Source organism: Pristis pectinata, chromosome 1 (assembly GCF_009764475.1).
Source record: "Pristis pectinata isolate sPriPec2 chromosome 1, sPriPec2.1.pri, whole genome shotgun sequence".
NCBI classification, from domain to species: Eukaryota; Metazoa; Chordata; class Chondrichthyes; order Rhinopristiformes; family Pristidae; genus Pristis; species Pristis pectinata.
The window spans coordinates 116,140,683-116,153,248 of NC_067405.1; the positions used below are offsets into that span (position 1 = coordinate 116,140,683).

The 12,566-nt window shown below is 37.5% G+C and overlaps 1 protein-coding gene and 1 long non-coding RNA gene across 2 annotated transcripts in view; one reads left to right on the forward strand and one right to left on the reverse strand.

Moving 5' to 3' along the window:
- Positions 1-12,566, forward strand: part of pygl (phosphorylase, glycogen, liver) — a 71,001-nt gene that overhangs the window by 47,402 nt on the left and 11,033 nt on the right. The window contains exons 12-16 of the mRNA XM_052038326.1: positions 1,290-1,453; positions 6,888-7,002; positions 9,252-9,353; positions 9,448-9,595; positions 10,166-10,224. Coding sequence (XP_051894286.1) covers positions 1,290-1,453; positions 6,888-7,002; positions 9,252-9,353; positions 9,448-9,595; positions 10,166-10,224 — 588 coding nt within the window. The remainder of the gene's footprint in view (positions 1-1,289; positions 1,454-6,887; positions 7,003-9,251; positions 9,354-9,447; positions 9,596-10,165; positions 10,225-12,566) is intronic.
- The window catches only part of LOC127582820 (uncharacterized), a 39,537-nt gene continuing 37,711 nt past the window's right edge, over positions 10,741-12,566 (reverse strand). Inside the window, exon 6 of the long non-coding RNA XR_007958180.1 lies at positions 10,741-11,180. This is a non-coding gene — a long non-coding RNA (uncharacterized LOC127582820). The remainder of the gene's footprint in view (positions 11,181-12,566) is intronic.

Here is a 12,566-nt window from a genome sequence, read left to right on the forward strand (position 1 = left end):
TTCCTCAGCAAGTCTGCTGTTCCAACTGAGAGGAGCTGCAACTGGACACACTTCCTGCAGACATAAGCGATCAGGGAGCAGTTAGGTGTCCCTGACAACTATTTGAAATCATTGAAGAAATGTAGCAGGTATCCTGGAGATCTGGAATCTTTTGAAATTGAAGGGTGGTCTTTTCTGAAATTGTATTCAATTTTGAGTCCAGAACCCTGCATTTTGTTATACTGAAGATGTAGCTTCTTGAGATTACATTGAATTTTGAAGCCTCCGACAAGATCCCACATGGAAGGCTGGTCCAAAAGATTCAAGCCCATGGGATCCAAGGCAAGTTGTCAAATTGAATTCAAAGTGGGCCTGATAATAGGAGACAGAGTATGATGGTGGATGGTTGTTTTTGTGATTGGAGGCCTGGAGTGGTGCTGGGATCCTTGCGGCTTGTTATATGCATTAACAACATAGTAGTTATGATTAGTAAATTTGCAGATGACACAGAAATTGGTGAAGGTGTTGATAATGAGAAGGGTAGTCCTAGGCTACACAATGATATTGAACAGCTGGTAAATTGGGCAGAGCAATGGCAGATGCAATTTTGGGAAGTCTAATAAAGTTACGACATGTAGGGACCTAGAGACCATTGAAGAATAAAGGGACCTTAGTGTCCAAATCCAAGGGTCGCTGAGGATAACAGCGCAGGTAGATAGAGTGGCAAAGAAAGTATATGGAATGCTTGCCTTCATTAGCTGAGGCATATAGTATAAGTGCAGGGGGATCTTGGTATAACTTTGGTGAGGCCACATCTAGAACATTATGTACAGTTTTGGTTTCCGTAGTATAGAAAGAATGTGATTGCACCAGAAAGGGTGCAGAGAAGTTTCACCATGATGTTGCCTGGACCGGAAGTTACAATTGAGAGGAGAGGCAGGATGGTCTGGATTTGTTTTCCTTGGCGCAGAGGAAACTGAGGGGGAATTGATAAAGATTTACAGAATAAGAAACTTTTCCCCATGGCAGAGGTGTTGAAGGTCAGAGGACATCGGTTTAAGGTGAGGAGTAAGAGGTTTAAAGGGGATCTGAGGAAAAACATTTTCACCCAGCGTGTGGTTGAAGCTGGAACACATTGCCTGAGAAGCAGTGGGGTCACTCGTAGTAGGCTACGAGCCAAGTGCTGGTGAATGGGATTAGTATTGATTGTTCCTTGATGGCCGGCATACACGTGGTGTGTCCAAGGGCCTGTTTCTGTGCTGTATGACTCTAATGATTGTCTTTACAGCAATTTAAAATGTCTTCTACAGAAAATCAGAACTCTATATCCTGGAGATGAACAGCGTTTAAGGCGAATGAGTCTGATAGAAGAGGGTGCAGAAAAGAAGATAAATATGGCACACCTCTGCATTGTGGGTTCACATGCAGTGAATGGTGTAGCCAAAATTCATTCCAAAATCATCAAAGATCAGGTGTAAGGATATTCTTGAATAATTTTTACAAGTACTATATCAATATGTTTGTAATTGTTTTGAAAGATGCTGTTTGATATTCGATTCTTGCATTGCTAATGATGATAGCAACAAGAGGCAATATCTCTTAAAAAAATTTGTGGGGAATCATTAGGCTGTTGGATCATTTGAAATGCTCCCAGATTACCGCTTTAGAAATGTATATGATGGAGCAAGCATTGCAAGTGCTCTGTCTAAAACAGTCCAGCCAAAGATTATCCCCAAGGTAATCCAAAGATAAAATACAATAGATGAAGGAAACACAAAATATAATAGAAAATGCTGACCTCAGCAGATCAGACTACACCTGTGGAGAAAGATAAAGAGTAAATGCTTCATGTTAATGATCTTGCATCAGAGCTGGAAAAAGTTGGAGATGGCCTTACATTTCCGGCGTTTTCTGTTTTATTTAAGGTCCTACTGGTAACTTAATCTTCTTTCAATTTACGGGAAGCAAGAGTACCTCTGCAGTCCATAAAAATACTCTAGTTATTGCCAGCTGGGTTTGCCCTGCATGGTCTTGCCTGCTTCCCAATCTCCCTGGCGTCTACTAGTGGCCCACCTCTAATTTTTGTCACCTATTTCTGAGAGTTTTGTTTGATTTCTGAAGCTCCCTGATTTGATTCAGTGCCATTGAAAGAGCTAGTTAGTGTGACCCATGTGTCATTTTAGAGAAATCAAACCTAGGCCAAGGCTTCTGAACACAACAGACCACATGCAACACTTCCATTATCTGTTGATCTAACTTAGCTTCCATGGAAAAGTAGGTGGAAAGGGTAATAGTGGTAGTAGGTGGGAAACATGGATTTTTAGTGAAGTTAAGGTTTGAGGTCAGGAATTACTGTTGGGTTAAGCTATGTGATTTGAGGTCACTGGTTGGAAAGTAAGGCAAAGCCCTGCCGCTTTGTGAAAATGGAAGGAATCGGGATCATTTACACCACTAAGGAAAACCAGGATTTGACACATCACATCAGAATTAGAAATGTGCCCAGGGTACTCCATCAACTGAGGGAAAAACAGGAAAAAAAATTGGTTGGAATGCTGCAAAGTTTGAGAATTTTGAATAACAGTTCCCTGGTGCTACCAGAAATCTGAAACTATATTTTGACAGCTGAGTGAGCAAAATAGATTGCTGTAATGTTGACAGTTGAACACAAACCTATATTCTCTTAACATCCCCTAGCTGATTGCATCTTTTGTTTCCTCTTTTTAATGTTTCCTCTTGGGTAAACTGTTGCTTAAGATCACTCATGATGGTTGACTACTTGTACACAAGCTGTAAAATGACTTGCATCTCACTAATTACATTTCTCAAGCTTTCTCCTGGAGAGCCAGAAGTCACTCCCATATTCCACTGGCATGTCACATGAAGGAACATGGGCTAAGATTTGGCATATGCTACTGTCCAAGAAGGTACTGGTACCAGTTAGGTGAACTCAACAATTGCCATTCCATTAGGCCCCAAGTCCACATCCACATTGATAAACAAGATGGATTATTCTTTGTCAGCTATCAGATCCTTTGATAAAGTGCTTGCTACAGGCTGGAAGCTGATTTGAAGCCGCATTTAGACACGTCTTTCCGTTGATCTCCAGTGACTGCCAGTTGGAAAGTATTGAGGCACTCACCCTTTTTTTTTAAGCAGGAAATCTGCTGTTGCAGCTATTTGTTTGATTTGTCTGTGGAACAAAAGAATCACTTGCACAAATCCATACTTTAGTCAAACAGAGAAGTATTGATTGACCTATTGCAGGAGGGAGAGGGTCCAATCATCTTGTGTGTACAGTTCACACAGTCTCTCCAATTGTACAAACCATGCCATTTTGTACGCATTTAGAGATGAGGTACAGCATTTCACCAATATATGCATATTCAGTTATCACTTCTTTACCAAACCAAGGCAAGAAAACGCATAATCTATCACTTCTGAAATCACCTTCCCTGCATGATCATCATCTGCCTTGCAAATTGCTGCCTTTGGTCAGAAGCAGATCCATCATCTCCAGTTACCAAGTTCCACCAGAGACCTTCCTGTATCTCTTATTGGAATGAGTATACTACCCTGGGACATTATTAAAGTGGCATTGTTCTTTATTCATGGAAGAAAGAGAACTTGCGTGTGTTTTTAGGGCCCACCACCTTTTTGGTAGCTTTACTGATACTAATTATCTCCATTAGTTAATCATCCCCATCACCTTGATTTACTTGAGACAACAGGTACTGTATACAGTATATCATTGCTCTGTTTCTACTATTCACTTCTGTCTGTGTGCCCCATGACAGATCCTTGTTCTAACTCGGACCACTGGTTATCATGAGAATACGTTGAGGGCTGCTCTGGTGTTATCCTCACTGCCCTAGAGACAATCCACAAGTTAGCTCAGTTAATGCCTTTGACTACATTACCCAGTGGCTACTGCACTCTTTTAGCTTTCTGTGGTAATGGGGTTTTCTCTAAGAGGACAATCGACTTGGCTGTTTGGTTCTTATACCATACTGCTACACAAAGCAGGTGGGATTTATTTGGTGAGGTAGAAATACACTCTTGTCTCGCATTGTTTTTATGCAAGTTATCCCTACGTACTATTTTTCCTGTGTCCACAATTTTACCACTTCATTATGCACCAAAGGAGAATCTATGTCACGAAAGATGTTTTTACACTCAACAGTTACACTGTCAAATGCTGCATATCCTCAGAGATTGACATCAGTGGTTAGATGTATTCGCAATGCTCGTTCTTTTCATATGGATCTTGTGACTACAAATGTCTTCTCCTCAGCTTCTCCAAGGAAGTTGGCACTTTCTCATCCATTCTTCATCTTGCGCTCTGTGAGTCAGCAATGCCATATTTTCACCATCCATTGTATAAGAGATAGTATCTGAGCTATTCAAAGTGAATATTACAGATGTTGAATTGTAAAGACTAGAATAAAGGAACTTGTTGTTCTACATCATCATTATTATCGTTGTCATTCTCCTATATGCCTGCCATTTCTGTGGTGGACCTGGAAAAGAGGGTAAAGAATAGGTGAGCATTGTCCCTTTGGATTAAGAAGTCAGAAACAGAAAGAATTGTTGTTTAGTTCTTCAGAAAAATGCCATCTCATCTTCTACAACAGAATACCTTCCAGCTCCATAGCCTTCTCTCCAAAACAGGTGAGGTGTTTTAAAGTAAAATAATGTTCTCTGGTGGTTTGCTAGATGGAGTAACTAAGAAGGCTAAGTTGAATGTGTATTGTACTGTGGAAGAGATGAAATTTGTGATATGGGCTTAGTTAAAATGGAAGGTGTTGTTTCAGGGATGTGCATATAAATATTTGTTTTGAGAGGAGCAGGGCAGCCATAGTGCAAGATGCCAAGTTAGAAAAGCTTCAGGCTGATTGCTAATGCTCAGATTGGGTGAGAAAGGAGAGAATGGCCTGCATGATATCTTGTGAGCCCTGACACGTCATGAAAGTGGCATTGTTCTTTATTCGTGGAAGAAAGAGAACTTGCATGTGTTTTTAGGGTCCACCACCTTTCTGGTAGCTTTACTGACACCCAATTACAGGATTCTGTTCTGATCCTTCAATCTACTCCAGAAATGGTCCAGGTTTTGCATTGGTGTTCTCTCTGCTACTTTATGCCACACCCTGTTGACTTATCTATTCACATGTCTTGGCATAACCAGAATTCATCAGAGATTATCAGTTAGAAGTTCGATTCATGCAGCACCGTCAGTATTATTTTACCTAACAGCAGCACTGTCTCCACAAAATAAATGAACCAACATCGGTGTCCTGTCCTAGGGCCATTTGCCCCATCCGTGGAAGTGTGTGTGATTTCCACATGAAACCCCCTCAGGGCCCACAGTTACAGAACTAAAGCAGGTTATGCTTGATCCAAAGGAACTGCCTAAATTGAAGATGATCTTTTTCTTATTTAGTTTTCTGCCAGTTTACTGCTGAGGTTTATGGAATTTTAAAAGTTGAGGCATAGTTTATATGCACTTCATAAAATGATATTAATGACTATGTTGAGGCTGTCAAAATAAGCTGGCCCAGTGAATTCTCAAACATCTTCTCCAATAAAAGGCCAAAAGGAGGCACAATGGCAGAATAACAGGGTAACACCCCCAGTAGAAATTCAGCTCTTTTAATTTTTGTTTTATGAAATCATGCTAAACGGTTTCTTTTTTAAAAAAAAAAGTCCCCTCTTTTTTCTGCAATTACCTCTCTCTCCTCTGCTCTCCTAAAAACATTTTTTGGCACTCTGCACATTCAGCACCTTGCCTAAGTTAACAGATGTAAAATGTACAATGAGAAAATAAATTTTAAGAAGAAACAGACTGTTAAGTTTATTAGCCCAAATTTTGCTGAAAACATCACAAAGTCTTAAGGACGTGTCAATTAATATGAAAATTGGCCATCAACTTGTGACAATTGCCTCACATTGGAGAACCATATGTATAGTGAGCTTCACAAAAATAGAATTTTGCTAACGACCTGTCCGAGTTTCATTTGCACATTAATTGTTCACAGGAAGTTTAAGTGGGTTTAGGTAATTAACAACATATAATGGCATGTTAATACTGAATGATTGGCAGTAGACCTATATTGACAAGAATGTGAGCAATTAAAACTGCTGTCTCATTCTATCTGATTGTGAATTGTTGGAGATTCTATAAGTCTAATCCTGGTTCATTTTGCTGCTGACTTTTTTTCTTACTGTCTTACTTTCATATCTCTCTCCAATCTCTCTCACTTTCCAATTTCTGTTTTATTTCTCTAATTTGACATTCATTCAGATTCCTGATCTGTTTATTTCTGAGTCTTTTAAAATCAATGTTTGACAGCAACTGTGGAAAGAGAAATGGGCTGAAGGTCCTTTGTCAGAACATTTGTCAGAGTTCTGACAAAGGTCTTCAACCTGGAATATTTACTGTTTGTCTTTCTGCAGATGCTGCCCAGCTACTGAGTGTTTCTAGCAGTTTTTGTTTTTTTTATTTCAGATTTTCAGAATCTGCAATTTGTTGATTTTCATTTTTATTCTTAGTTTTTATGTAATTGTTCAAGAAGTCAGATTCTCTTTTTCTCTTCCATTTGGCGTTAGTTTGCACAAAAAAAGAATCACGGTTGCCAACAATCTGCAAAAATAAGCCTAAGTAGTAGAGAATTCTGTGGTATAATTCATTTCAGCTTTATCTGTATCATAACATTTTTCTCAGTAATGCTGTGGCATAGAGCCATGGTTGACCCTTATCCCAAGGCATTCCTTTAATTGATTTCATCTCAATCATCTTTATTATTGTCATGTAAATCTTTCTGAATTAAATTTAAATTTGAACTAGAATATTGAAACTTAAATGTTTTCTTGTCAGTGATTTTTTTTTTGTCTGTTTGTTTTCTATCAATTAGTTTTAAAGACTTCAGTGACATTGAACCAGTAAAATTTCAGAACAAAACAAATGGGATCACTCCAAGGAGATGGCTTTTGCTTTGCAATCCAGCGTTGGCTGCCCTTATAGCTGAGGTAAGTAGCATATTGTCCATGAATCAGATGGTAAAATTCAGCAGTATAAAGATGATAACAAATTAAACTCCTCTTTAGATACCTCACACAATTATATTTTCATTCCAGTTAATCAGAAGAAATGAGCTTAAAGCCAATCTACTGCAGCAAATTCAGTAACCTGTTAAAGCTGATTTTAGCCCTTTTCTGATCAATTTGGTTACTTTTTTTTACTCGACACTAAATGTGATTCTTTATTCAATGTTATCTCATTAACTGCACAGCCATCACAAGGGTAGAGTAATGGGGTTGAGAAGCACTCTCAATGTGCATCAGGAGGAAGGAGTACTCATCATTTAAAACAGTCATCAACCATTTGCAAATTGTTGCTAATTTTTTTTTGTCACTTGCTACAGTTCTATGAGTGTACTGTGCTTTCTATAGTTTTTAAGTCAATGGGATCCAGGTGACTTTAAGCTTCCGCAGAAACTGGTTGTTCGTAGACTTGAGTATGTTTCTCTTGGCAAAATGTGCAACATGACCTAAAGAATGAGTAGAGGGTACACAGAAGCTGCTAGATGAGGAAGAACAAAGAAGGAGTGAAGGTGTATCAGCATTTGACCACATCTTCCCTGGATGATCCAGAAGCAATTCTGCTAACTGACTGTTGGCAAGAAAAAATACCATACCTCAAAAATATCTTCAATGAAAATCAAAGAATTGCAGATACTGGAAAATGGAAATAAAAATGGAAAATGCTGGAAACATTCAGCAAATCAGGCAGCATCAGAATTCTCACAATGGATCTTCAATCTGAAACATTGACTCTGTTTCTCCTTCCACAGATGCTGCCTGACCTGCTGAATGTTCTTAGCATTTTCTGTTTTTATTTCGGATTTGAAGCATTTGCCATTTTTTGTTTTTCTTGACCAGGAGGCTGATTGACTGATGTAAAAATCCATCTGTGGCTTCTGTCCAACGTAAACTGTTGTTGACTCTTAACTGAAGTGAACGAAAATGCCTTTCAGTTCAATCAGATTTCTAGAGAAAAAAAGAATACAAGTAATGCTGGAAATACTGAGACAGCATCATGGCGAGAGCAATAAAGTTAACATTTCAGATTAATGACTTTTCATCAGAGTTGTGAAAGGTTAGAATTCTAAGTAGTTTTAAGTTGCAAAAAGCGAAGGGATGGAGAAGATGTGGTTGGGTGCATCTGAGAAGAGATTACATGACATAAGTGGTAGTAATGCCATCTGTGAGAGGCTGGTAGAGACTGTCTCAGGGAGGTGTAAATAAAAAAGGAGATGGATGAAACCAGAGGGAGAGGACAGAGAATCGTTTTTTAAAAAACGGCTGAAACTATGAGATACAAACAAGAAAAGCAAAATACTGCAGATATTGGAAATCTAAAATAAAAACATAAAATGCCTCAATCTCAACAGATAGGGCAACATCTTGGAGCAATAAACAGATTTTGATAGGTCATTATTAGCAGCTGCAGTCTCTTCATCCTGGAAAGAGAACATTCTTTTCCTACTATATTCATTTCTTATTCAAATATATACAAATTGCAGTGTTTCACAAGAATCAACAAAGTACTTTTCAGGAAGATCTTCATTTTTTTCAAACTACATTCACAAATCACTATAGTTAGCACCCTAAGATAACATGGAAAAATCTGTGGGCTGAGCAAGTAAAAGTTCTAAAAGATGCATTTTCAATGATTACCCATGATTTCCTGCAACTTGAAGGGTCAAAATTAACTGAAACATTTGGGAAGGTGGCTGAACATTTTCTGGGGAGTGGATGGTATAGCACAAAAGTCAGAGCACAAGCAGGTGTTTATGGTGACTTTGCAATGTAGAATAATATCAAGCAGCCTCCAATATGCACTGGAGTATTTTTTAAATTTAAAGAATATTGATCCTCCAATATTCAAAATATTTATTAGGAATTCTGCTGCTAGCAAAACGTTATCTATAAAAATTATTGTGTATTTGTTTTGATACAGAGTTTAGAATTAAAAGTAGTTGTGCTCTGATCATGCTCATTCCTAAATTTTCAACTCAGGAACAATTTGTTTTCCTTGATGTTTATTTGCAGCTTTGATATAATTTTGTTGCATGCATTCTGCTTAAATGAGGACCTCTCATAACAGTCCATTTTAAAGCAACAGAACATGTTATAGCTCTGTTGTAACCAGAATGGAAATGTGAATTTATTTTGATCTTAGAAAAAGGCTATTAACCCCCTTTAATGTCTTACAGAAAATAGGAGTGGGCTATATTAAAGAACTGAACAAGCTGCAGAAACTGCATGACTTTGTGAATAATGATGATTTCATTCGTGAGGTTATATCAGTGAAAAAGGTATAGAAATTTAAATGATGTAAATTCTGCATTCTTTAAACCTAGTTCTGTGTGTACAGGAACACTTCTCATTTTTCTGCTCTTGTATCAATAGGCAAATAAAACCAAACTTGCTTCCATGCTAGAAAAAGATTATGGGATTCAAGTCGATACATCCTCCATGTTTGATGTCCATGTGAAACGAATACATGAGTACAAACGACAACTCATGAATTGCCTTTACATCATTGTTATGTACAATCGTAAGTCTGAAATCACAAAACTAAGTTTATATTTTATATCATGAATTTTATTGCAACATCAGTGTGGAAACCATACTTAAATTACACTATTTCCATGAGCAATGTCGAAACCATATTTATAATATGGTTGAAAATAACATTGTTCTTAAGCTCTATGTGAATTGAAATTTTCTCCTTTAAGGTTTTTTTCTACACTGTAAGAAAAAATTGTAGTTTGATTGGTTCTGTTAAAAACATGAGGGCAAAATTCATTCTCAATTTCCCATTTTTAGGCACAAAACAGGTTGAAGACATTTAAATTTCCATCATAGATGGTAAAAACCGAAAGTCACTGGAACTAAATTGTTTGCCACATTAGTTTGTATTCGAGAACATTGTAATTATATTTTAATGTGCAATATTTTATATGAAAATTAGTAACAGATGTAGGTACTGAATAAAAACATAAATATTGTCAACCTTTTATGGCAATATACACTAAATACAACTGCTAAATGCATGTACAATTCTTGAGCCTAATGGTGACAGATATCTATGTTTACATTAATATTGGTTTATATCTTGTGTAAGGAATTAGGAAGAACCCAAACAAGGCATTTGTTCCAAGAACTGTTATGATAGGGGGCAAGGTAAGATTTATTTCCTTATTTATTTTTCTGCAGCAACCATCACAAGCCCTCTTCCCTGATTCCAAACAAGTACTTATTTACATTGTTTGAAGTACTTTGTCAAATTCCATGCTAACCCCAAGTTGTGAACTGTGCCGGAGGAAGTGCTGTACTGTGGGCATGCCTTATTTCAAATAAGATATCAAACCCATTAGTATATAAAAGACACAATTTGAAGAAGGTAATGGATGTTCTCTAACTTATTTGGCCAAGAATTATTCCTATACCAACTAAATTATTTATCTTTCTTAAAAAAACAAAGTGCTGGAAACACTCAGCTGGTCAGGGAGCATCTATGGAAAGAAAAGCAGATTTAACACAGCACCTTTTTCCACAGATTATGCCTGACCTGCTGAGTTCCTCCAGCATTTTGTGTGTGTTGCTCCAGAATCTCTTCTGTCTTTGTTGTATGTATTTCAGATTTTGAACAATTTGCAATGTTTGATTTTAATTTATCTCAAAACTGTTAATGGGGCTAAGCTATGTGCAAATATGCCTTGTTTCTCTCCAGAACAACAGTTGTGCTTTGAAAGTACTTAATTGTCAAAGTGCTTTGTGAGATTCTGAAAGGAGCAATGCAAATGCAAAGTCTGCCATCTTTGCTCCTCAACAGAAGGTAGATCAGTTTAGCTCAATTCTTTTGTCATCAACTGTGCAAAACAATGCCTCTCCCAACAAATACCACTGGATAGCACATCAAGAGCAGAAATGCTGCTGATGTTCACCACCCCAGCCATGATATCTGATGCACTGAGAACCTTGCCACCTTGTGGGTTGATCATGATACATGACTTAGCAGCACACAGGGGTTTAAACTTGAATACAGATAAATTACCAGTGAAACTTCCTGGAGAAAATGCATGTTTTTCTGTAAGCGCCTTCCCCAATCTTCATGAAAAACTGTAGGTGCCAGAAATCTGAAACACAAACAGAAAATGTTGGATAAACTCAGCAAGTCAGGTAGTATCTATCAAAGAAAAATGGTCACTGTTTTGGGTTTATGACCCTTTGTCAGCATAGTTCTTGCTTTTGTTCCCCAATCTTTAACGGTCTGGGAAACAAAATACTCATTAAAAATATTACAGTCGTATTGCTTTAAGATATTGACATTTCTTTTGGAACTGGCATGCTTTTGGGGTAATAAAGAGATAAGAAGTATTTTACAAGGCTGTCATTAAACATTAAACCATACATAATAAAATGCACCTACAATTTCTTTCTCAAAGATATTCCTTTCAATCAAGCCCTGCCAGAAACTGTTTAATTCTTTATTTCGATCCTAATCAATCCCAAATAATTAAGCTATTTTATTTTCTTCAAGGATTCCATTAAGCCTTACAACAACAAGATTTGTGTCGTGTGTTTCTGCTGATGTCTGATGTTTATTGCTGTAAATACTGTGTAATTTTATGCAAAGCTTTTAGTTTTAATAATTATACATGATTCTATTTCAAAGTACTGTTTTTTATTCTGATGAGAGGAGGATAGAGACTTGGAGGGGTGAAGTCAGACATCACCGCAGGCTCCTATTTCTTGTTAGGGATCAGTCATCCATCAGTTAACCTCCATCTCATTTAAGAAGCGCTTCAAAAGAATTGTAGCTCACAGCTTGAGTAAGTTATCTGACAGAAAAGCGATGTTACAGAAGATCAGTTTTATTAGGGCTCTGGAGAATGCTGTTATTTAAAATTCAAGTTAGCTTGATTAGTGAGTTGTGAGTTTATATCTTTGTATGCATGCAATATTTGGGAATTGAATGAGGTATAATGATGGACCTTAGCAGACAACTTGGAAACTGAATATTTTATGAGAAGATGTGAAGAGAAGGGTTAAAGTTTAGACTGGCCTGAGCTTTCCTTTCACTGCTGGCTGACTAGTGATTTTTCTGTCCTCCTAAACTTACAGTAATTCCTCATGTAGTCATTGAATCCATGCCTCGCACTGTTGAAAATTGGGTGTTCACATTTGGCTTCCGTCAATTTGCTTGTCTGCTTCTATCTTTAATGCCTTAGTTCTTCTGCTGCTGATACCCTTAGTCTTGACTATGGTCTTGGTCTTGACACACTCCTGCCCAGCTCTGTTAGTTCTATTTTCCATAACCCTGAGTTCATTCAAGATTAGACCATCCAGAAAATTAATTCACGTTGATCCTTATTCATATATCACCTTTTTCCTCGGTAACATACATTAGCTCCTGATTAACCAATGCTTCAATTCTAAATTGCTCACCCTTATTTTCAACCCACCCACCCCTGACCCATAGATTGCCCTTTTCTATGTTTAATTTCCTCAGCCATATAACC